Source organism: Passer domesticus, chromosome 1 (genome assembly GCF_036417665.1).
Source record: "Passer domesticus isolate bPasDom1 chromosome 1, bPasDom1.hap1, whole genome shotgun sequence".
NCBI lineage: Eukaryota > Metazoa > Chordata > Aves > Passeriformes > Passeridae > Passer > Passer domesticus.
The window spans coordinates 52,890,051-52,915,458 of NC_087474.1; the positions used below are offsets into that span (position 1 = coordinate 52,890,051).

At 37.0% G+C, this 25,408-nt stretch overlaps 1 protein-coding gene across 6 annotated transcripts in view; it reads right to left on the bottom strand.

Annotated features, from left to right (window-relative positions):
- Positions 1-25,408, bottom strand: part of CDK13 (cyclin dependent kinase 13) — a 47,242-nt gene that overhangs the window by 5,545 nt on the left and 16,289 nt on the right. The window contains exons 5-13 of one of the 6 annotated variants that reach the window (XR_010362410.1): positions 23,821-23,991; positions 15,304-15,493; positions 12,779-12,835; positions 9,977-10,078; positions 9,782-9,859; positions 7,578-7,694; positions 6,530-6,661; positions 4,067-4,272; positions 497-1,158 (exon numbers count right to left, since the gene is read on the bottom strand). Coding sequence is in view for 5 of the 6 variants with exons in the window: in XM_064420169.1 (XP_064276239.1) it covers positions 595-1,158; positions 4,067-4,272; positions 6,530-6,661; positions 7,578-7,694; positions 9,782-9,859; positions 9,977-10,078; positions 12,779-12,835; positions 15,304-15,493; positions 23,821-23,991 (1,617 nt within the window). In the remaining variant the exon portion in view is untranslated. The remainder of the gene's footprint in view (positions 1-496; positions 1,159-4,066; positions 4,273-6,529; positions 6,662-7,577; positions 7,695-9,781; positions 9,860-9,976; positions 10,079-12,778; positions 12,836-15,303; positions 15,494-23,820; positions 23,992-25,408) is intronic. The other 5 variants (XM_064420195.1, XM_064420174.1, XM_064420186.1 and 2 more) reach the window with 5 other exon arrangements.

A 25,408-nucleotide genomic window follows, 5' to 3' on the forward strand; every position in this document is an offset into this window, starting at 1 on the left:
CAAAGCACTTGAGAATATTTCTTTCAACAGCTGCAAACAACACAATATATAATAACCTGAATTTGCAAGTCAAAAATATGAACAGAGTTCTAAACTGTGAGAAGACTACAGAAGCCACTACTGTACCTCAATGGAAACCTTTAGCCATGTGTGTGTCACAGTTAAGGATAACCACTGAATTTGACACTAAGGAACTGCTCTAGTCAGCATTAGAACCCAAAATAAAATACTGTCTCACCAAAATAAACTTTACCTAAACAGTCAAAACTGGCAAATTACATCTATGCATCTGCTAGAAAAGACTGTCTTCACCACCACACTCACCACTAAGAAAACATCAACCCCCACAATAATGATCAATGTTTCATCACTAATACCTGCGCACCTCTTAGGTTAGCTATTGACTGCTCTGTCTGTTAGACCTGTCAGACTAAGAGACAAATTCTCTGATCCAGACATAAAATGTGACCAAATCAATTTAATATCCTATACTCACACAGATTCATATGGCAAACATGATAATTCTCTACTCCCACACTATTACATCTCCAGTGCTCCAGGTATTTGCTGGTTAGCAATAAAGGTCTTCAGTACCTGCAGACATATATAACGACTTGATCACATGTGGGTAGCCAGGTGCCGGAGATTCCACGTCGTCCCGGCTGACAGACACTGGAGTGGCAGGCTCTGGAGGCTGCCTGAGTTGTAACGACATTTCATTTCCTGATCCATTTTCCTTCTCCTCCAACACAAAATCTTTTTGTTTTGTTTGCTGAGCCTTTATTAACTGAGAAAACAGAACAGCAAATGCACTCTGCACAGCTGCCTGGGCAGCATCAGTCTCCACTTTAGGCTGACCCAGCTGAGCAGGTGGCACAGGGGGCTGTGTGACCATCGGCTGTTTTAGAGGCTCCTGCTCTGGAGGTGGTGGCGGAGGCGGCGGTGGTTGCTGCTGCTGCTGTTCTGACTGTTTTTCACCTGCTGACAAAATTCCAGCAGGAAGATTTATTTTATTTAGTTGCTGTTGAGTCTCTGGGTTTACCTTAATATTCAATACTTGGGCAAACTGTGCCAAACTAACACTTGTTTTAGACTGTAGCAGGTTTAGCAGGATTGCCACTTCATTCTGGTTTAACTGCTGTCCAGTGCTTGTTTTTGCTAAAGACAAAAAAGGTGTTTTTAAGTATTATTTAGAACTGGCATATTTCAGAAACTCAAGACTAATCTAGCATGGCTGACACAACTGGCAAAGCATGGGTTTGGACAACACAGAAATGGAATGCTTCTACATATTAACTGTCTTTGGGGAGTATCTATAGGAAATGGAACAGTAAGATCCAACATAACCAAAGTGACTTCCAGGAGGTGCATGCATGCACTTAGATGGAAAAAGACCAAGCTAGAGCTCAATATTCCACAATATAACTAATTTGGGGCTTAAGGCCACCTGCTTTAGGCAGCTGTAAGATTTCCAATCCCCATAAAATTTCTTGTCTTTGACATATCACAACCCTTTGTTAAAAAGTAGCCATCTGCAAAATCCATTTCCAGTCATATTCCAGCCCATTCTAATTCAGCATCTGGGTTTTAACACCTGTCCAAGTGACCTAGCTCTAGATGGCATAGGAGCTCACAGTATAAATGCAAAAGGCAGTGTTGATTTTGAGGGAAAAGAAGTGAATCACTCAGTAGCAAGAAACATGTGATAATATACAGTTAATTCAATTAAATGGAGTTTGCCACAAATAAGTGCAGATTACGATGATGCAGGGGAATATGAATAAGGAAGTTTGAATATCAAAGTTTTTTTTCAGCTTCAAACACCATTGTGGTGATTTATTTTGAAAGAAGTGAAGCAGCATGGATTGCAACATGGCCTATGAGCAACTTATTTTGATAAGAAAGAAGTTAAAAATTAGAAAATTAGTGTGTAAGCAGGCTGGCTGAGCTCTGAATTTTTCTCCACCTAGGTCAGCACAAACACATTCAGTCCTCTTCTATCATTGCCATTAGGCTATCTTAGCAATATATTAATTAATGGCAGATTAGAAACTATGCACAACACACAAAGGTATTAAGTATTTGCCTTGCAAGATTTAAGAACAGCACAGCTGGAAAGTGCTGCAAAACCCACAACCCACAACTCTACTTGTGGATGGGCATCAGAATACAAGCACTTGGAAGTGACTTAAGCGGAATCCAGGTACTTCAAAATTGCTTTGTATTCTATATGAATATAACCCATCTTCTATTCGGCAATACAAAAAAAAAAAAAAAATCACAATTTCTTATGCCTTATGCTGACTCTCACTAAGATGTTGTGATTAACAGATTTTGTCACATCTGAGGATGATATACTCAACATTAAAAACTTCTCTCAGACTCTCAGTGAAAATTCATCAGAAAAATGCCAAACAGGGAAACTAATCTACCTGTTCCATATTCTTTGGTTAGCTTTAAGTTCATTCTAACAGGAAACTGTATTCTGGGAAATCTGTCATAAAGATTTCACAAAATTATTGAGCTCTGAACAGCTCCTGTTAAATTTCGAAATGCAATAACTAGGGGTCCCACTTATGAATCAGAACATCAGCAATTCATACAATGTATTTTTAACCTCTCCTTTTGGGGTGCTAAGAAACAAAAGCAAGAGTTTTGGCCAAAGCATGTATTTGGTCATGGAGTTATATAATGTGACTTATTAATAATATTATCTAAGGTTCATTACGGCTTCCAGAAGTGTTTTGTTTAATACAGGAAATGCCTCTATGCACCACTGAAAATTAAACTGTCTTCTTTTCTATCTAGACATATTTTTCTGTGTATTTTACATATGGGTAAACAGCAATATAGGTCAGAATGATTCCTTGTCTATTTGCTTCAGGTTTTTTGCATAGTCAGTGTTAATGACTAGTAGTAGTCTCTCATCAGGCTGTTATGTTATAAAAGCACAAAGAAGATAACTATCCTTTGGACTCTTTAAACTTCTAATATAGTTTCATTGATGGGAGAAAAAGTTACAGAAAGTCGTTCTTGAAAATGCTGCCAAAACTTTAGCCTAAACATATGGATTAGCAGAATCTTGCAGCTGGTTTACAATGAGAAACCAGATGAATGGAGCAAGAGTCAATAAATTGCAATAAAATATCATCAAAATAGCTACTTTCAATGTATCTTTGCACAGAATATTTGGAACTCTGCTCTACTGTTAGATTAAGGGTTGATTCAAGATGGTTAATATATAGAATTGTCAGCTGCTATGAATGCATAAACTGTGTTATTTAGCTGATCTCCTCTATCAGTGCCATAGGATTTATGCTCACTTTGCACAATCAAAAATGGTCTAACATTTAACTTACAGGTATCCATTTGGTGTTGTTACTCTTTGTATTTCTACATATTTTGTAAGAACTCTCACTTAAGTGCTGAGTATCTCAAACGCTCTCTGTACTGGAATCATTACTTTGTTGTATTTGTAAAACTTATCTTTGTTAAAGTTTCAGAATTACTGGCAGTGCAATTCACAGAGGTAGATACTTCATGTTATACCAGCTTCTGGGGGGGATGGTTTTGGTGTTGGTGGTTTTTTTTGTTGCTCGTGGTGGGGGTTTTTTTTTTTTTACAACTTGATTTAGCCCCAATAACCTGGAAAGCTGAAGACTAACGTAACATGCAGATGGAATCTGTTCCATTTGAAATTACAATTGCTCTACACTCTGCCTTCTGATCAGTTTATCAATACCAATAAAGCTCATCCAATCTATGGAGATTATGAAAAACTTTGAAGAGCTACTGGCTTGAGGAATTACCAAAGAGCTAAAATCCCCTCAAAATACAGAGCAAGCAAGTTAGTTGCTCTGACCAGGCTGAAAAGTTAGGTAAAATTGGAAAGGAACACTTACATTTCCAAAAGCAAAGGCAAATCTTTTGTAACAAAGATTAAACTTACAATACTGTTCCTCCCTCAAGAATCCAGGAGATGCCAATACTCTGCAAATAACATCTAAAATTTCTAGAGGTGCAATCCAAGTAGTAGGTAATTATAAGAACTGAAAATATTACTGACCAAGTGCTACACTAGAGCTGCCCTGAGTTTTGAGTTGGGAAGAAGTTTGCATGCCTTGTGGGGTGTTGGTTCTGCTCTCATCCATGCCTAAAGACAGATCCTTCCTAGGGACTTTAGCTGCTGTAGAGTCATCAGTCATGCCCATCTGCTTCTGTCTTCTGCGTTTCTTACTCCACAGCTCATGGCAATCCTGCCACAAAGGAAGGCTGCAAAGAATAATTGGAGATAATCAGTTTTATTACTATTTTTATTTTTTTTAATCATACTGGCAAAAACACTTAAATTATACATAATGTAAATTCTGAAAGGTGAACCTACTGGAACCCAGAAATACATCAGGGAGCATTCAAAAGCCAGCAAAATCTCAGACCTGCTTTTTCTGACTGAAAACTCTGAGTGCCTCTTTCAGAAGCACATATCCTGCTGGCAGAAAAGGGGAAAAAGTATCTTGAGAATTATTTTCCTAATTATTTGTGCAATTCAAAACTTCAAAACCAATGCTGCACAGTTGCTATGAAGTATACAACTTGCATACTACTAAATTATCAATGTGAAAGCATTTTTTTCAGGGTCCTTCTGTCTGCTTAAAAAGCACTGCTGAGTCATTAGGTCACATATTTGTCCACAGTAACAGACACGGCTATCTTGTATTTATAGTGTGTAGCTCAGGCAATCAAGAAAGTAGGGGGATAAAAAAGGAAAAAACTGCAGAAATAAGTTGCATGAATTAATATCACTTGACACTACCAAAGCTGGGATACCAGGAAGAACAAGGGGATATTCCATATAAGACATATGAATGCAGAGGCAAAATTCTCCTAAGAAACTTATCTGCCACCAATTCTGTCCTTCCATTACAGCTCCCTGCAGGCATCTCAATTCTGATTTCTCAGGAACACAAAGAATACTGAGATGGGCAGTAAAAATAATGGTTTATGTCTTCCTATTGTGTATTAACTGTCTTAGCAGTCCTGTCACCCAGAAACATGGAAAAATTAGCTGACAAATTACAAGAGACACTGGAAAGGCAATTATGACAATTGTCTCCTTTATTCTCTCCCTCCACCTGCCAAGTATTTTCTAAAAAACAAGTGGAAGCAAAAACTCATTTTGAGAAGTATCCTATGGATACTTCTCATCCTTCCAATCAGCATGTCACTTTCTTTGGACTAACAGCTTCTCCTTCCCAAAACAGAACTTCAGTCTCTCAAGAGAGCAGTTGATACTTTCCTGTGGTGTGCCAGAAGTGAGTGTGGCTCCTCTTAATTTTTAGAAGGACACCAGTGACTAGTTTGTTTTGAATTTCCATATATCAGCTTCTAGAATGGATGCATTACCACATCCCTGGGGAAAAGATGATCTTCCCATTCACTTACTTTAAAACGCACAAAAGCAACATGCTGTTCAAGTGGTTTTGAAACTTCAGCAAACAGCTTGAGATTGTTGATTTCTGATTTTCACACAGCGATACAGTCATATTCAGGCAATGAAATCTCTTCGGCTGATGTTTCAGAACATTAGTAACGTTTGCCCAGAGAGCAAAACATCAAAAACCATCTGGATGCAATCCTGTGCCAAGTGCTCTGGGATGACCCTGCTTGAGCAGAGGCTGGACCAGATGACTCACAGTGGTCCCTGCCCACCTCACCCATTCTGTGATTCTGTATAACAACCTTGTGTATATAACAGGTAAGTCTAGAAATAATTTTAATAAAATCCTTAGATTAAAAAATCCTTAGATAAAAAGAAGTCAGTACAGGCTGCCTTGAAGGTTCAGTTTACTCAAACAATATCATAGATTCTATGTTCTGGCAGCTATACCGAGGAAAGAATGAGACCTGCAGATTCTCTAGTACCTTTTCATTGTTTTCCTTAGGACATGCTCCAATATGATTTGTACTGATCAAGATGACTGCATAGTCGCTGCAAAAATCCTACAGGACATCGCAATACACTTCCTCTAGAGAAACTGACAGGAACAACCCTGCACAATTTCACTTTTCCTGCTTGTGAAACCAAGGCTCTCATCTGGCTCAATAAACGATTGTATTTCACTTTAACTCTCAGGTACCCGTGGAGAACACTATACGCACTGTCATTCTATCATCAAAGACAGTAATTCAGATTCATGGAGGATCTCAAAATCCCTGGAAAAATTAGGCACTGATAAACTGAGATAACAAGAAAATTATGCTTTTTAAATATTAGAAATGTTCATAAAAGAGTATTTTCTTTAAAGGTAGTAACTCAATAACTAGTTCTAGGAATGACAAATCAATTCTGTTATCTATTACATGAGTCACTTAGCTACACAAGCATTTTACTACAGAATCACCTTTCAACAACTATACACGTCAGCATTTCTGCCACCATCTCCTTTACTGAACCACAAAGAACTTACTGAAATCGGTGCATGTTCACACTTCCTAGAGGTCAGTAGCATTACCAGTGGAAATTACTTACTCTGGAGGAGGCATTTTAGATGGTTCCACATCTCGCAGAAACTCACACTGAAGAGCTTGTTCAGCTGTGCAGCGCTTGCTGGGATCCAGGGCAAGCATATAATCGAATAAATCCAATGCAGCTGGCGGAATGCTACAAAAGTGCAAAACAGAGGAAAGCATTACATCTTTATTTTGTGTCACACACATCTGTGAAAAATTTTAATGAACACACCCCTTCCAAGATGATCAGTAAGTCCTCAGGTAACTTATACACTAACAAAACACACCCACAACCTGAGCTGGATAGTAGGAGGCAGAAAGAAATTTCACCTTTTACTACCTGTGCTATTATATAACCCAAGCTTTCTTTGCCTTGTGTTGTTTCATTGCTTGTACTTACAAAAAACCACACCCACATTTTAAAACTCAGACTGTATTATTACATGTTGAAATTTACCACCAGACTTTCAACTGATTCACAGACAATAAGTCTATTGCTTCAAAGACATTAGTCTCATTAGTATGAACAGGATGATGGATTTCTCTTGAAACCCACTTCACCTGAAGGAGGGGAACAACTCCCTTAAAATAATCTAACAGCTGTTTTCCATACCTTTCACTTGTGATATATGCACAAAACTAGTCCAATGGTAGTACTTTAGAACACACGGTTCAGGTAACTCCTCTGTGTTGAATGAGTTTATGACGCAAAAGGCTAATGTTAACCAGACTACATATTTAGCTGTAGCCAATTTTACCAATAAAAAACAATTAAGTACTCTGAGCTGTTTTTTGGACAGGGCAACAAGCAGGTGTACCAAACAAATATTTCCTTAGGTGAAAGTTGACAGGTGGCTGAAATTTTAGGTCCTTCTTTCCTCTTCTTGATGCTCCTATTAAATAAGGGTTAATACAATCTCTGTGGGTGTCAGGGGAAGGACAAAAACCTAAAGCCATTTTTCTTTACACTTGATCTATGCTTGTTCTCTGGAAAATACTGGAGTTCATAAAGTCTCTGGGAGAATTTAATGTTATTACAGTTGACTAAACTAATTCTTCATCCTTACAAAGCAAACTCTTCTCTCAGTTTTCGACGATACTGCTTCTTTGGTTTCATTGTGTTGAAATAAGCTAATTTTATAACATCAGGCCACACTGCAGGACAAGGACTTCCGCAAATCCGGCTGTACCAAAAAGAAGGGAAAAAGGGGATGAGATCCAAAACCAAAAGTGAGCACAGCTGTCATTTTTACTCTTGCAAGTACAGTGAAAACAAAAATAATTTTCAATTTTCATGTTCAGGTTATTGTTAGCTAAAATTTCTCCACTGTCAAATGCCCAACACCATTAAATAATGGTGAATTGTCTACAAAGGGTGATCACCCCACACAGACTAAACTTACTGTTTCTGCCTCAGTCCAGACCAAATATCCTCTACACCAATGTTTTCAAAAATGTAACCAACTACATCTGAAGAGTTCTCCAGGTATCTGACTAGAAAAATTGGATAGCCCACATTTAGAGTAACTTTTATGTCTTTAGCTCCCAATGCCACTGAAGAAATATATACCAAATAGGTGAAAAAGCAGTTTTCACTGAGAACTTATTTATTGCTGATGACATAAGGGAGAAATACCAAACAATTCAGTAAGTCCTAAAGGCAGAAACTACCATACAGAGAAAACCTCTGTATTTTTTACTTCAGTTATGAGTTTTATGCCTCAAGCCTCATCTACCTTCAGAAATGGAGCTGCCAATACTCTTATGCCCCACATTCCATCGCCATCCTTTTTTCCAATATCTAACTACAAGTCGATCAATACCACACTTCTCAGCAGAAAAACTAATATGGTATTTCCATATATACAAGGTTTCAAATTCCCATCCAGACAGTCATAAAAAGACATTTTGCAAGTATATTTCCCTAGTTCAGCCCTCCTTTTCATAAGATTTAAATGGGTAGTGTAAGGGACGTAATGATTTATGCCCCTGGTGCTATGCAAACCAATCTGACTTTACACTGGTTGGGGTATGCAATTTTTAGGAGGGAGAATAAAAATAATTAATCTCTTACTATCAGAATGTACTTCAGCTCTACCTTTGATATATTTTGAAAAGATAAATGTAGAATTTTTGACTGCAACATGATCACTGCAGAAAAGTTCATAAAACTGATATATTATGTTCAAACAGCAAAAAATGCAGCATCAGTGAAGACAAGAAATGAGCAACAAACAGAAGCTTCCAGCAGAAGGACATCACAAAGTTTTAGTTTTGTACCAGAGATAAAACACAAAAAAACCCTTCAAATTACTCATTCTCATGTGCTTCAATGCCATCTAGTGCTCAAAACCAAAAATTCCCAAACTCAGGAGTTTAATTCTTCTTATGCCAAAAATGACCACTGATCTGCTCTGCACCACCTAAAACCTTCATTTATCCAGGCCAGCTAATAACACATTACACAGAAGCATGCTACTGTTCAATCTGTTTTGAAAACAGATTAGTAATATTTTTAGTAATATTTTATTAAGTTAATTTGACCATTTACTGTTCACTTTCTCACTGTTCTCTTTCTGTAGGACTCACCCCCTTTTCCCCTTGTTTCTAGGAAGAGAACCTCTCCTCATTTACAACGCCAATTATGATATCAGAGTCAGGAGAAGATTTTGCTTGCTGAATAAAGGGAAATAAAAGGGATGTTCTCTTTCCACTAAATTAAATACTTATCATTCTATGATTTATTGAGAACAAGGAAAGAAACAGAATTTTTATCTCCACCAAATGCCTGGCAGGTTGTAAAGGAACAGAAATATTTCCACAAAAGTAATAAAGCTAAGGTGTGTAGTAGGCTTGAAACAAGAGCTCATGGCTAGCAGCATGCCAAATACCTTTTCCTCCCAAATCCCACTTGTCATTATTGCCCATGTTCTCATTTTGATTTGCTGCAAGCAAGCTGCAACACCATCTTAAAAATCACAGGCATTTTCATTACTCTCTCTTTACCATTTCAGTAACAGGCAACTCCAGCTACTCTACAAGAACCCATCTTGCTCACCAAGGGTACATTGCTAGGAACACAGAACAGTCACAAAAAACCCTACATGTCTGTGCCAAAGTCACTTGTGTAAAATGCCCCTCAAAACCTCTAACATCTCGCCCAGGGCAGTAACTAACCACTTGCAAGTATTTGCAGTGCATTATCTCAGATTTTAACACTAAGAAACCTGTCAGTTTATGAAGCACCTATGCAGCAGTGCTTGCTAGTTACCTTATGAGTTCCAGTTGAGCAAGTTCTTGATTTGCTTGAAATATTGGCTTTTTTGTAAAAAGTTCACCCAGGATACAGCTGTAAAACAGTTTTGCAAAATTCCATCATTATGGCTTTTAGTACAGAATGACAGAAACTTTAGAATTTATTTCTGGCTTCTTTTTACCCCTGCTAGGCTTCTACCCAAACTCTTACCCACAGCTCCAGACATCGATAGCTGGTGTGTATCTTTCTTCCCCAAGGAGAAGTTCAGGAGGCCGATACCATAATGTAATAACTTTGTTGGTATATGGTCGGCTGTTGGAAGGAGGAAAAAAGGAGAACTATCATTTTAGTACGATCACACGTCTAAAAAAATGATACCTTAAGGTCTTTACTTCTGTGATGCTGTTCAAGAACAGTACAATCTTCCACCCTCTTTTAATTTTAGTCCTGCAAAGCTGTAACTGCACAAAAGCAAACAGAATTACCTGATGAAGACTACAAACAGTCAGATTGAAGATATAAATAATAACCACACAGCCTCCTTGATGCTATGTGACTAGTGTATCTCCATTATTATTCAGAAAGCAATACTATCTATTTATTACATTGCTAGTCATCTCAAGAGCAGGACTCACTTAGATAAAACCAGTAGCTTCCATGCACCTATTGGCTATTACCATACTAAATACAGGACCTCTACAAGCACTTTAAAAAGAAGGAAAAAGTCACTTTTCCCGCATTAAGGAAGAGCAAAAGAGATAAAAGTCTTTTCTGGAACTGCATCATTCACAAATTTTGATTCCAAAGCCTGGAATGCTTCTAGTATCTTCCTATATTTCACAACATCTTTAATTCTCCACAGCGCTAACCAGAAATTTTGGTCACTGTGAATAATCCTTCCAATTCTCCCACTAAATCAAAGATTTCTGCTAACACAGACACAGATTTTGTTTTGTGCACAAGCTGAACTACAGCATCAACAGTTCAAAATGGAAAGCAGAATATAGATGCTCGATTTTGGTTTTCTTTCAACCAGGGTGCTTTAAAAGTGATTCCAGAATTCTTTCCGCTTTTTTCGGTTTTTCACTAGGTGAAATTTTTTTTCAGTTACCAACACAAGGTAACTCCAAACAGAAAGAGTAACAATAAGTATGAACAACCATAGAATGAAGCCTAATGAACTCTTATAGCATTCTCAGTAGTACAGGTATCACTTCTGTAAAATCATCTGAGTTTTTCTTTCACTAAGGTACATAACTCCAATTCCTTTTTAAAAGGAATCCTTGTTTTTGGTAACAATTCCATCATTTATCATATTTATCTCTGAAGCAAGCATTCCCTATGAAATGTTTACATGGTGTGGACTGGACTATCTCTACAGATACATTGCTCATATGAATTAGTATGTGGTGGTTTTTATTTGAACACTTGCCTTGTCATGCAGTCTGTCATACCTCCTACTCCAAACACGTTAAGTCTATCAGAATAACATTTAAAGGAGCAACAACCAAATGAGAATTTACTTAAATTTTTATTTCCTCCCCATTATGCCCCTACTAAGTTCTGTACCTTTTCAAACAGTTTTAAATTCTAAACAACAGTAAACCAAACACAATGCATATTAATTAAAAACAGCAGCTATTATACACTTGTTGATGTACATTAATTATATCTGTTACTGCAGGTAAGAAGGAAAATGAATGACAAAAGAATTGCCAAAAATCTACTGAGATTCTAATTACAGTTCCATGTTCAACTGGCAATTCTATTAGCTAGCTTAATTAAATCATAATCTTGGTTTCATATAATGGCATAATAATGTTGCTGTTTCATGCACAATAAAATGGGTTATTGGCATTATAAGGACACTGAATCTTTAATCCTTAATGAACAGTGAGTTTTACAAAGAAAATTTAAATTAATTTAAATCTAAACATTAAAAAGACCCGAGCAAAACATGGCAAACCAGAGGGAAAAAACCCATTAGGCCAGTGTGGTGCATGTTAAAACAAGAAGGTAGGATAACATCCTTTTATTATTAAGTACATCCAAACCAAAAAATAATCAGCTAGCAGATGCTTAAGATTATTTCACTTTGCTATTACACTCAATGGATTTCATAACTGTACTTAAGCATATTTTCTTGAAATAAGAGTTCTGAGACAATAGCTCACTGAAACTAATGCTAACACGTTTATCAACAACCTAAGAGCTGTGTAGAAAACAATATCCATAATGTTAGCTTTATGGGTTTATTATTTCTCAAATTAGACATGCAGAAATCAAAGCAAGGTCAGGTATCCAACCATCTCTGTATCCAATTACCTCATGGACATATTGCTGTAGTGAATATTCAGCCTGGATTTTGAAAAGTCAGTTCCACATGACAAATACTACATCGCAAAGTAAATACTAAATTTCTTAATCATAAAAAACTGTGCACCTGTTTCCTGGAGTATGAGCATAAAGAAGCCAAGAACAACAGAAGCACAAGTCACAAGGAGTTTCAGAATAACTTTTATTTAAACTTGTATCTCTGTTTCCAGCAGATTCAACAGCACTGACTGCCTAAAGAGTACAATGAACCTCTTGAAATGTAAAGTTAAATCATACACAAAAGTAATGCTTATTGAATACGAATTGTAGGATACCTTGTGTCAGAAAAAAAAATTGCTTTCCCTAAATAACATCTTTGGTATACCAACAGATGAAATATACCTCAGGTTTACAGGACCAGAAACTCAGGACTGTAAGTTAATTTCCAATCAATATATAGCCAGTCTCTACCATTATTTATCCAGAACACCTGGAAATGCAATACACTTGCACAAAGAGACTTTTGTGGTTTTATGCTGTGTAAGACAACATGTATTTCTTTCACTATCCTAAGCAATTACTTGTATTACAGTACAGTAAAATTTCCTCTGAACAAAACAGTCTTCTCTACCTCATAACAGTTACATAAAAAGATTAAACTTCTGAATGCCTTTTCACAGTGCAATGGTATCTTACCTCTCTTCTGAGTTGTACAGCCGAGCAAGCCCAAAATCTGCGAGCTTTATCTGCCCTCTGGTGGAAAAAGCAAAGAATTATTTAGTGGTTAATCGTGTTAAGCTCTCTTCCCCCAAAATCAGGTAAAGACTGAAACAGCTGCAACTGACCTTCCCCAAACCACATTAATGAAGAGGTAATGCTCTGCTATCTCTTCAGTAAACAGTATGCTAACTCTCTGAATAGCACAGACAAGTAACACAAATTTGGTACGCTTATCAAATGGCATTTACGTTATTAGATGTTAGTAAAAATTTATGTCTATACCATGAAATATTCCAGTCAGTAACTCTGCAGGAAAAAACTGAGGGAAGAAACTGCTATTTTCTCAGGCCTTACTGCTAGCATGAGCCCTTGTACAGCAAACAATTATTAGCAGTCATACTTCCTTCTAGGAAGTCATCAAAGTCCTGTTCTGTGCTTGTACATTTTAAATACAGCCTTTACATCAGGGTGACTGACCAGATAAGGGCTTCTATTTTTGTCAGCAGCCAACGTGCTGAATGACATAACCCCTAACCCATTCCTGAGTTTTTCCATATATGAGGGGAAGAGTAGAAGAGAGCTCTTGCCTGGCATTTCCCACAGCTAAAAGGCACTGCTCTGTGACCAGAAACTCCCACTACTTATAAAGTCTGGATGATTCAAAGAGAAAGCTATCTGCAAGCTTCTCTAATAAATGAAATGAATGTTGGACTCTTATATGTGGTTTTCCTTTTCTGTACTTTAAAAACTGTAAACTTTACTAACTGTAGACTTTATTATTAACGCCCATTACTTTCAAATACAGTCTATTTTATCAAATTATGGCAAGATTTGCTGCTAGTAAGACGATTTTATGGTAACAGCATGTTCATGACAATTTTCTGATGATACCATATACAGGTTATCGTTTCCATCAACTTTTCTCCTCAGACCTTTACTCTGATTTCTTGGAAAACACCCATAAACAAAGAAATGTTCCCCTCAAATTTACATGTTTATTCCTGAGAATGTGTTCGTAGAAGATTATTTGTATTTACTCAAAAATTCATTGAAGTTGCCTATGTAAAAGATGCATAATCCACATGTTTGGCTTCAGGCTGTAACTAGTAATAGGATTTTTGAAACACTGGCTTAAAAAAATCATTCGAAGTTTTCTGGTGCTGGTGGAAAAACCTAAGGATGATCAGACACTGTTCTGGGCGGGGAAACCCAACTCTGCAACTTGGACTGGAGAGCACAGTAAAATAACAAGCTCCTCCTCTACCATAAGGCACTCTTCTCCACTTTCAGGTTACATCCAGCCTCTGAGTTCCCAAAGGTGCACACAGAAACACTAACCCTGGAGATCAGCAGATAATAGGATTAGGTGTGTGGGCACAGTGAGTAATGGGGAGGAACGTGTACATCTGTTTGGGAATCTGTATTATAATCTGACAAGGCTGCAGTAGGATACCGAGTTGAAAGCAATCAAGTGTTAGTTCACTCTAAGGAAAAAAGGAGGAAGAAATAGCAAATTTAATTTGGAGAAAGCTAGGAGAAAACTAGGCCTATCAAAATAGACCCTTGATCCACTTTGCCTAGTATTTAATCTCCAACAGCAGCAGTAGATTTTTAGGAAGAACACGTAAACTCATTCCCTTTGGTGTTCATCTTCCTCATACTTAACCACTACCCACAATCATTGTGTTAAGGACGCTAAAACAGGTCCCTGTCCATTCCCATCAGCATGTGTCAATGATCCTATCTTTGACTGTATCTCATCTTTTTTTGAAACTCCTGACACTACCCAGAAAACTTCCTGTGACAACAAATCCCAGAAGCTGACTACCTACTCTTTTTTCTTAACTATACCCTTTTTTGCTGTTATAAGCCTTGCTGCTATGTTGCTCCCTGGATTTAGTACTCCAGGTTACAATGCAGAACAGTTGGTAACGAAGTCATCCACTGTCCTCACACTGGCTTTTTATTTGTTGCTGCTGTTGCACACTGAAAACACCACACTTACTAATATGATTTTTAATTACCATGTGTTAAAGTAGTAAGAAACAAATTATTCTCCCCCTTTGATGATGGCAATAACTGCAAGTTAAGGCATAATCAAATACTCTTAAAGCATTATCCTGACTGATGATGATGAGGACCTCAGAACGGTCATGAAGAACCAGCCTAGCCACACTGCCATCTTGAAATGAGATGGCAGAAAGAATACACTTCAAACACTTACATCCTACAATTCTGCTCTAATACATTTAAACTGAGATAATTTTCCCCCATACTCTGACTTAGCAGGATTAAAATTGAATCTAACATAGATTAAAACACAGCTGCAGGATCCAGTGTTAAGCAGGAACATTGCTGGATTAGTATTTTGCAACTGATTTTAAAGAAACGAGGCAATTTAGAAAATAAGTTTTGCTAATGAAATGCGAGGACTGAAATAACAATTTTAAGATGTTGTAAGCATACAAATTTTGTTATGTACCTTTAAGTAATATCCATACCTATTATTTAGTAGAATATTTGAACATTTGATATCTCTGTGCAAAAAGTTCTTCTTGTGGCAATAGGCCAAGCCCTCCATCAGCTGTCTCATGAAAGATTTAATATGATTTTCATTAAAATGAACCAAACCAGATTCCAGCAGTCCCATCAAGTCATGGTCCATATATTCAAATACCAGGTAAAATGCACCTACAAAAAGAAAGGGAAAGGGTAGGAGAAACAGAGAGAAAAACTGATTTAACAGCAGTCCAAAGCATTGCTGTTGCCTACTTTTTAAAATCAGAAGATTTTTCATACAGCTACTTAGATTGTCTGCAGTATTTATAGCTGTATCTCATGTCCAATGAAATATAGTACAGTAAAAAGTTTTAATAAATTGCTGTTCAATATAAACAGTTATACTAGTCAAATGCATGTGAAAGGAAAAATAATGTTACTACATGGTGCTTTTGTCTAGATGAACATACACTCTCTCTATAGCTCTCAATCTCCCTCCATTTTATTTCAAGAAAAATTAACTGTGTTAATATTACCTATGTTAAATTTGGAGAGGAAATCTAAAAACAAAATATGTACAAGCAGTATTGTGCATTACTGCTCATCTGTCATGACTTAGTGATTAATTTTTTTAATGACAGCCGTGCAACTGGGTCAGAAATAAGCTGGCCCTTCTCAGACTAAAAATGCCTATAAGACAGGATAAAATGAGAAAGCAGAACTAACCTACTAGTAACAGCAGCTCTGCAAAGACAGACTTCATGTTTTAAGTTGCCACACGCATACATTCAGCACAAGAGAATCTGGTCTTATCTCATATTGGCCTGTATAATGCTACCAATAAAGCCATTAAAGCCAAGGCTCTTTGATAAGTATAAGCACTCTTCAAGAGGAAAAGTGTTGAGTGACTCAGAAGTAACAATAACCAATCTCCAACACAACCATTCCCAGTGCAATCTACTTTCTAGTACTTCATTCTTTTTCTTCTTCACCCTGGGACACACAGAACAGTGCAGCCCCTGCACAGTGAAGGAAACAATGCAGAAACCACATTCAGGCGGGTCTGTTTACCTTGCATTTCCAAAACTTCCTTAAATCTTCCACTACAAATAGTTTCTACCAAACAAGAAGTCATTACATGTTCTTGTTCCTAAAAAAGTTTAAACTCAGAAACTAGTGAAAGTCTTGGAGCAATAATGAGAAGTCAGCTTGATAGAAGCTGTACACATACACAGCCACATTCTAATTAACTCCTTTTCTTGTTTAGTAGCTGAAAACAGAAAAAAGAATGCGAGGTCTATCTGCTATTCAGGAAGAAGATTACTCATACGCTAAGTGTTAAACTTGTAACAATGATTAGCATACATCAACTAAAACACAGGCCATTGCATACCTCGTTGTTTTCGACTTAGGTATTTTTGTCCTGCTGCGTATTATACAGAGAAAGTAAAATACTCATTATAGAATACCCCTGCTGTTGTGTACAGTGGGGGAGAAACAGAGGTGAATCAAGCAGATACAACACAATACCACTCATCACTTCACAAGGAGAGAGGGAAGTATTAAAGTCTATAAAAAAATCTGTTGTATTACTATTTGCATAACTGAGTTCAGCAATCCAGTTCACCAGTTTAACATGGAAAAGCACAGACGCTCCTAATCTTGATATTTTCAAATTAGATAGCTGGCAATCTACTGTTAGATCTACTTCAACAATGACTGAAGTATAAGCCATAACATATTTTTAAATGCCTCAAAACAAAACACCTGATATTAGTGCTGCAATGTAAGAAAAACCTAGATATGTCCTTCAGAGGATGTCGGCTCAACAAAACTGAATCAACACCAGTGAATCTTGGTACCTTCTTGCTCTGGAGTACAACAGAAAATTAACTCTGTCATGGCAGCTGGCTGCATGTGTGTATATGACAAAGGAGAAAGATTGACTGTAGTACTGTTTAGTGAGAACAGCTGAACAGAGACCTCTTATTTACATGCAAAGCAGGATCCATGCCTTGAGCTATTTCCTGCTCTGTCACTAACTCCCAGGATTTTTTCACTTCTATTTATGCACTATAACCAGCAATCAGAATTGGTACGTTCATGCAAGAGGACAGCTAACAACAACAGAGAAGATTCATAAACAAAGTTGAGTAGTACCTGGGAGGTGACACCTGATTATTTACATTCTCTGCAACTCTTATTAGAAAACATACACTAGAACAGGATAAATACTACATATTACTTCCTTATGAGATCAAGAGCAAATGTACAGATTCATTACACTTGTGCATTATTGCCTATTTCCTAACTACACATTATTAAAATTTGTTTTAAAAATAAGAACTGGTAAAATCTTCATTTAGTATGAGAAAATATGAAAATTAGTCTATTAACCCTGGCAATCTTACCATTCAAGCCTAATTTTCAGTATTACTCAAGCTATCAAGCAAACTGAAGTGGAACTCTGTTAATTTATTCCTAGACAAACATGGTGCCCTTTTCTGACAGAGATCTGTAGTTTTTGCCAACAAGATCCTTATGTTATTCCACCTGATAATTTCAAATTTTCATCGCTTTTCATCACACTGGGGCATTTGATGCTCCATAAAAGGGAATGCAGCTAGTCATTCAGGAAGAAGGAAACAGTCAGGGAAGACATCACAAATGAACTATGCACAGGCAGAAGTGTGCTTACTAGAGCTTAGTCTGAGTTCAAGTTCACAGCATACTTTAGTTCTATCAAAACAAATGCCACACAAATATCCATTTCTCAAAAAAGGAAAACATAGCAGAAAAAAATAATAGTTACTTCTTTTATGAGGGCAAAACATTTTATAACTTGGAGGTTACATTTCAAAATTATGTTTTGCTTGTTGCCAGCTTTGCCCAGGTCTCATTTTGGGAAGCAGTGCCATAAAAACACCTAAAGCAGTCTCACAGTAAAATGCGTGCAATTCAAATGAACTCAGAATTACTTACTTGACTTTAAAACTCCTCATCGTACAGCTGTTGTGTTAAAGACCTGCACTTCCCACCTGTGGGGCGGGAGAAAGCCTAGTCCATTTCTACATGCGGCAACAAAGCACTAACAGAAGGGTTGTATCCTAGGTGGCCCATTTCTTTCACTAACACCATGAAGTTCATCTACTGAGATAATCAGAAATCCTAATGTCACTACATGTTGACAGAGCAGCAGCTGGAACAGCTGAACAGTAGGAACACTGCCTATTTCTGAATATGGGATAAGAGAGTGCAGCTGAATCTATTAAGGAGGTACAGAGCAAATAAAGAAGATTCACATGGATGGAAATAATCCTCACCTTACTCCTTCTGACTGCCCTTGGAAAAATGCACTTTTCTGACTATTTTATCAGTTAAGATGGATGGGTTCAGCAAGTGAGATATCAATTTAGACTAATTAAAGGATTAACATCTCCTCTCAGTCATATGTTTCAGTTCATGGAGCTCTAACAGAAGCAGTTTCTTAACACCTAATAAGCTCAGGTATAATGCAGTAAAGGTTTGCACACAAGAAAGCTGACTCAACAAAACATGGCACTAACAATCTGCAATAAACAGTGGATTTTCTGAGAGGCCAAAAAATACTAACAAAACATGCTTTGCGTTTTTGTGACACAGGCTCTGGATTTCTTTGGAGTGTCTTCAAATCACACAGATCCAATAAAAGAGGACACCATTTGTTCTCAAAGATACAAGTGTTCAGACTGGGAGGGGAGGATGGTGGTGCAGGGGAGAATGATCCGAAAGCCTCCATAGATGATGGCTTTTAAACGAGTATTTTCCAAATGTAATTCAGAGGAAAGGTGTTCAGTGTTTCTCAAAATATCTAATTAGATAGAGATCTGATGACCCAGGAGACCAGAAAGGCCTTATTACACACAAATTTCAATTAAATTCTAGCATAAATGCATTACAATAGTATCTTGAAATACAGAAATGCTTTAAAGAAACTCTAGCATCCCTGCCTAGTTCAGTGCATAGTACATACAATGCTGAGTTGTGAAAAACGTTTTCAATATTTGTTCTGTACTCAGTTTTCAAAATGAAAGTCCATCAGATTTTAATTCTGCTACTAAGCCTCCTCCAGCTTCTTCTATGCAATACATAGATTATTCTCACTATTGACTGATTAAATATAATTACATTACATTTACTGTTTTATTTCCTTAGCATTTCTCTTCCAGTACTCATGATATACCATTCCAAGAGTTTTATGCAGGGTTTTATCAACTACAACCTGAAAACTAAAGAAGAAATTGCCCACCAATTCCTAAATTTCCTTACAATTAAATTCCTTAAAGGTCCTTACACTTAAATTTCTTAAAGGTCCTTCAACAGTAATCGTCTTTCTGTTCGACTTAGGTTTTATTAATCTATTTTCTGATTGCCAGAACAACAAATATAGCCATAGCTGCTGAATTAATCCCTTAAGACTTAAGAAAACATTGCTTCTATACTACTTTTTTACATTTTCACCCAATATTAAGTTTCTATTTAATGACAGTGTTATTCTCCCCTTTCAAGTTCAACTGCATTTTCCTCTTGCAGTAACTCCACATATGTTCTGAAACAGGGATACAAGCCAAGAACGTACAGAAGCCCTGGGAATAAATTCTCTCCTTGTTTTAGCATATAATAGAGGAAAATAAGGAAAGAAAAACCAAACAACTAAACTAAAACAAAAAACTTAAAGCAGACAATAATCTGTGATTAATAATTAGAGATTTTTCTCATTTTGACATGTAACAAGTTGAAAAGCCACACAATTAGGTCTGCACTTATTCCAGACCAAAGCCCAGTACAGCACACAAATAGGAAGCACCACTCAAGTAGTCACACTATTCCTGATAACTTAGCTCTAGCATGAAAAGTATTCAGGGTAAATTTCTATCAGCTATTTTGGGAGCAGCAAGGCAAGCTGTAGAGCACTGGAGGTTTCTGAAATTCACACCTCTGCTTTTACTCAACTTCCTAGGAAACACAGACAAACCAGCTACCCCGTAACATTGACTACATGACCGCTGTCACAGACTCCTTCCAAACCACAAGATTTCGGAAGTCAAGAAGTACTTCTTGACGGCTGTGAGAAAGTAACCTGTCAGTCATATTACAACGTACTGCAGAGTCAGTGTACTCCTGTACTACAATACTGTCAATATAAATACCAATTTCATGCCTAAAAAGTTTGCTGATTTGTACTGCAAATCAATAAACTTACATCTTAAAATTAATTATAGAAACACACATACATAAACAGGCAATTCACACACACAAAAAAACAACAACAACCAAAAAAAAAAACCCGACCAAAAAAAAAAAAAAAAACAAAAAAAAAAACAAACCCAGAAAAAAATCCCTTAAGCTGCAATGTTAACCAGATATTTTATTACTGGTCTCCATGCCAAGTTTTACACCCTCCCTCAGGTTAGCAAAAACACCTATCCCAGTCAAAAGGAGGAAGGGATGTCAGGCATTTTCCATTTGTTTAGTAAAAAGAGATCATGTCAATCCCATAGCTAGACTGTTGAGCACTTGCAAACATCTCCCAGCTGTTAGAGGCAACTGAAAACTGAAGAAGCATCTCAAGTGCCCGAAGTAAAAATTATACACCAAAGTCATATAAATTACACATGCACATAGAAAAAATACCAAAACTGCCAACAGCTCAAATTGAGAAAGCATTTTCTCAATAATTCCTTTTATAACTGATAAGGTGACTCAACACACAAAAGACTGAATACAACCTCAGAGTCACAAGCTCCCATCATTAATTTGGGTGTTCACAAGTTCACCTATCTCCTTCTGAATGATAGGTGAGAAAAGCCTACACAAGAAACATATAAAATGAATACTGCTTGTGGCCACACCCAACATATATGTTTTATCTATTAGGATTGTGCCTGAGAATCAAGATGTTACATTACTAATTAGCAATCAGTAATGCCGTTCTTCAACTTTATCATCAAGCACATCTCATGCATAATGAAGACTGCAAAGTGAACAGCTTCTGATCCTCAGTAGACAGACCCATGTATCACCCACTCTGCTTTGTATATACCCAATCTATAGAAACTATTATGCTGCCTAAAGTGATGACTTCCAGTGATGGACAGAAATGCACTTAGAAAATTTGTAACGTAGGGCTCCAATGTGTTACACTTCTTTTGCTAACAGTTAGTAGAGAAAGAATAAACTCAAAACTATCTATCAAAGCTGTTCATGTCTTGAAATTTATAGTCCAAGCTGGCCAAGATAAAACTTGATAAAGTTGTTGATAAAGTTTTCTTTGTTGAAAATATTGAGACAGGCTTTAACATGGCTAACGAGTAATTCTCTCTTCCAGACTTTTGAGTGTGTCATTTAAAAACATGTGATGTAGCTAAAAATATCAGGACAAAATTGTACAAGCCAAGCTATTGCTGGCTTGCCGTCCAATATTACTATCTTAAAAAGTATCCTTAAATCAAGTACTGTAAAACACTTACATTATTATCAGAAAACGGAATGTACTGTATATTAAACCACTGAGATCCAACCAAAAAAACCCCACACTGCCTTAAGTGAAAAAGCAGATGAATACTATGTCAGGATATGATACACAGCCTTAGAAACAAAATTAACTTCATTCATAATAACTAGAAAAACATGTTCTTATTCCCTACTCTTCTAAGGGGAATATCAGCAGGGTTTTCCAAGTCATATTTCAAAGCTATGGTAAACACATAACATATATTAAGCATAAGCACGCTCATCATATAGGCAAAACACCCTACTTTTACTGTAACCGCTGCCCATTGTAAGATATCTTTATCTATCTACCACTTTTCTAATGGTTTCTTGTTAAGCAGCCTACTTTTGTATTTGCAACACTTTACTCTGAAAATGACCAAACTTCCTCCCGCTTGCATTCATTCTCTGCACAGACGACAATTTGGCCACAACTCAGCTATAAATCCCTATCTCACAATGAACTACTCATTAGAGAAATAAGGAATACAATGCCTGAAAAAAAACCACAACTTCCATTTTTCCACAGAGAACTTGTAAACAGCATCTCATTATCCTGCTAATGTTTTCAAGAAACTATCAGAATGTACTCAACTATCAAAAATCAATTCTATTCTAGCAAAACAGAACAGAATTCTTCTCCAGAGAAATTCCTGCCCTCGTAAATTTCAGAAAATGTACTTGTTTTAATATATTGTTAAGTAATATCAAAAGCACAAACACAGACTTGGACAGAAAACCCCATCTGAAATTTACTATTCAATTCTAAACACGACACTAAACAGAAAGAAAATTCATTAATGACTCATTATGTATTAAGTCAAGACTCAGTGTGGTCTCATTAGCCAAGTAGGTTACACCTAATTAAAACTTAGTGCAAGACTCACATACCAAGACTAAACTTGCAGACTGACAAGATTTTGAGTGGGCTCTGACCACTGAACCTGCACAACTCTCGAGAAACTCTTGCTAGATACTTCCCCACTTTTAAGCATGTCAGTGCTGTATATGCTTCAAGGTATTATACTCTCCGAAGGTGCTAGGAAAAAAACCCAAATGAATTCCTGCTTCATATCCACCTTCTGAATGATCGTTTCAGCTGGCCATGCAGTACACACAGCATTTTCTATCTGCACTGCTGCTGGGCAGTAGTGAGACTCAGTGCAGTATAGAGACTCATGGAGAGAGAGCAGGGAAGGACAGGTACCACATTCCACACTATGTAACAAATTGCCCACAGGACACTAAAATACCTCCAAAATGATAGGTTTGTACCACTTAGACCTAAAATGAAATGCCTCCAGGGGCAAAATACCACTCCAATATCAGAAGTACCAAGCAACAAAACTGCATGATTTTCACTCTGTTTGCTTGAATCTCTAGACTAAGGAGGTTGAAACAATTCAAACAAGACAGACTTAAAACTGAAGGAACCAAGTGTAGAAGTCTGCATGCCTTCTCTTTGGGGAAAAACACTACCACTGTACAAGTCTTGCCTTTCATACTACTAATTTACTCGTCTTCTAGCCCACAAAACACCTGTGCCTAATCATCAAAAAAGTAACTAAAGAACAATTAATATAAAACCAAGGCCAAAATGAAAAACATCTCTTCAACACTCAGCCTGCTATAGTTTAAATGGTGTGAGAAAGCACTAAAAAGATAAAAGGTTAAGAAAAGCTCACAATTAAGAGCTTCGTATTATTGCTGGCCTCCCTAATCCATGGGTGTCAAGGAGTCAAACATCTGTTCCTCTACAGCAAAACCAAAATCAAGCAAAACATTTTTTATCCCACAAAATATTGGCATAAAATGTTTATATAAGCAAAATGCATAGCCAAGTTAAATAAACAACTTCTTATAATATTTAAATCAAAATTAAAATCCCTCATCAGGCAGCACAATTTGCAATCATATTTTTTAATGAAGCGTAACTTCAAATCCAGCATAGCAGGTCCAGAAAGAGCAATCCCTGTTAGCATACATACCTTTGTCCTTCTTGAAGTCTAAAGCATCTTCTTTATCCGTCACTATTTCCTTCATGTTGATAATGCTTTGATGATTAAGCTGTCGAAGAATCTTAATTTCTCGAATAGCTGTAATTGGAAACCCTTCCTTTTCATTATCCAGTCGTACTTTCTTCAGTGCTACCATTTCCCCTAAGAAAAAATTTAAATAAAAGCCATTAAGATTAGCAACCAAACCATGGAATTTAGTATTGATTTGTATGTTTATTTTTCAAAACCCTGATGCTTGCACCAAGCACTATGCTGAACAGAAATCAGCATCACAGACAGGAGCAAAACTACAAATGAGAATTTTCAGCTACATACACTATAAGGGCTATCCTCCTTCCTCCTGCACAACTCACTCACATATGCCAATATTCCACACCATGTCTACCAGTAAAGACTGATTATCAGCAGCAGCTTTAAAGACAGAGGCCTGTGACTGCTCTGGACTTCTTAATACTACACTACCACTGGTCAGAATGCAGGTATCTAGCCAGAAATACTGTGCAGCTCAAGATATGAGGATGATGACTGAAGAGTCCTCAAATTCATCAGTATACTTTCTACAAGCACAAGTGGCACTGACATTCTTATAGTGAGGAGATTTTCCCTTACTATTTTACTGCAGGGTGGGCTGTATTAAACTAGACTCTACAAAATGGCAGGAGCATGATCTGCTCATGATAGAGGATGAGTACAGACATACACGCTAGTTCAATAGTTTTGCTCTTGAAAGTTTATTGCTGTGTCTGGGAACTTTACTGACAGCCCAGGTATCTTTGTTAGTTCTAAAAAGTACTTAACCTACACTAACTTACCCGATACACTCACAGTAGATCACATTCCAGCATGACACCACATCCACTTGCTCTGAAAGCCCATTACACAGCTTCGTCTAAGGTATCTTAAAGGTCATAATGCCACCCTCCACACGGGATTTGAATTCAAAGCTAACAGATTTGCTTGTGTATCTGTACAGATGCCTTCAATGCAGAAAGCAACAACTTCTATGGAAGGGGAGGTTAAGAGATGACTGTGAGGCACAAATAATCTGAAGTTTGCCAAAAAGGCAATATGGTTATGACAGAGTGGGCAAATATGCAAAGAGTATCTCAGGAGATCCTAACAATGATTTGCAAAGGTTCTCAAGGTAGAGGCAAAAATCTGTGAGAGTTCAACTAGAACTAAAGTTTTCAGACTGAGACAAGGAATAAAGGAATTATAATCACACTGCTTGTTCTTCTGGTGATCAGAAAGAAGGAACTGTGGCTGGTATGTGCTCCTACGAGATTCAGTTACTTCTGAAGTAGAAAACGATCCAGCATTCAAAGCATGCACAAATAAGCCAGAAGGGGAAGCAATCATGGAAAGGACTACTAACTAATCACAAAACAATCACATGGCATACAGTATATATAAGGAATTTGGATAATCTATTTAGAAGCAGTGACAATATTATGTATCCTACTGATGACTGCTCGCTAATTTCAGCAGTATTTTAACATGAAATTAAAAAATTGTATCACTATTGTAAAGTCAGTTATATTGCAAGAATACCCCATAT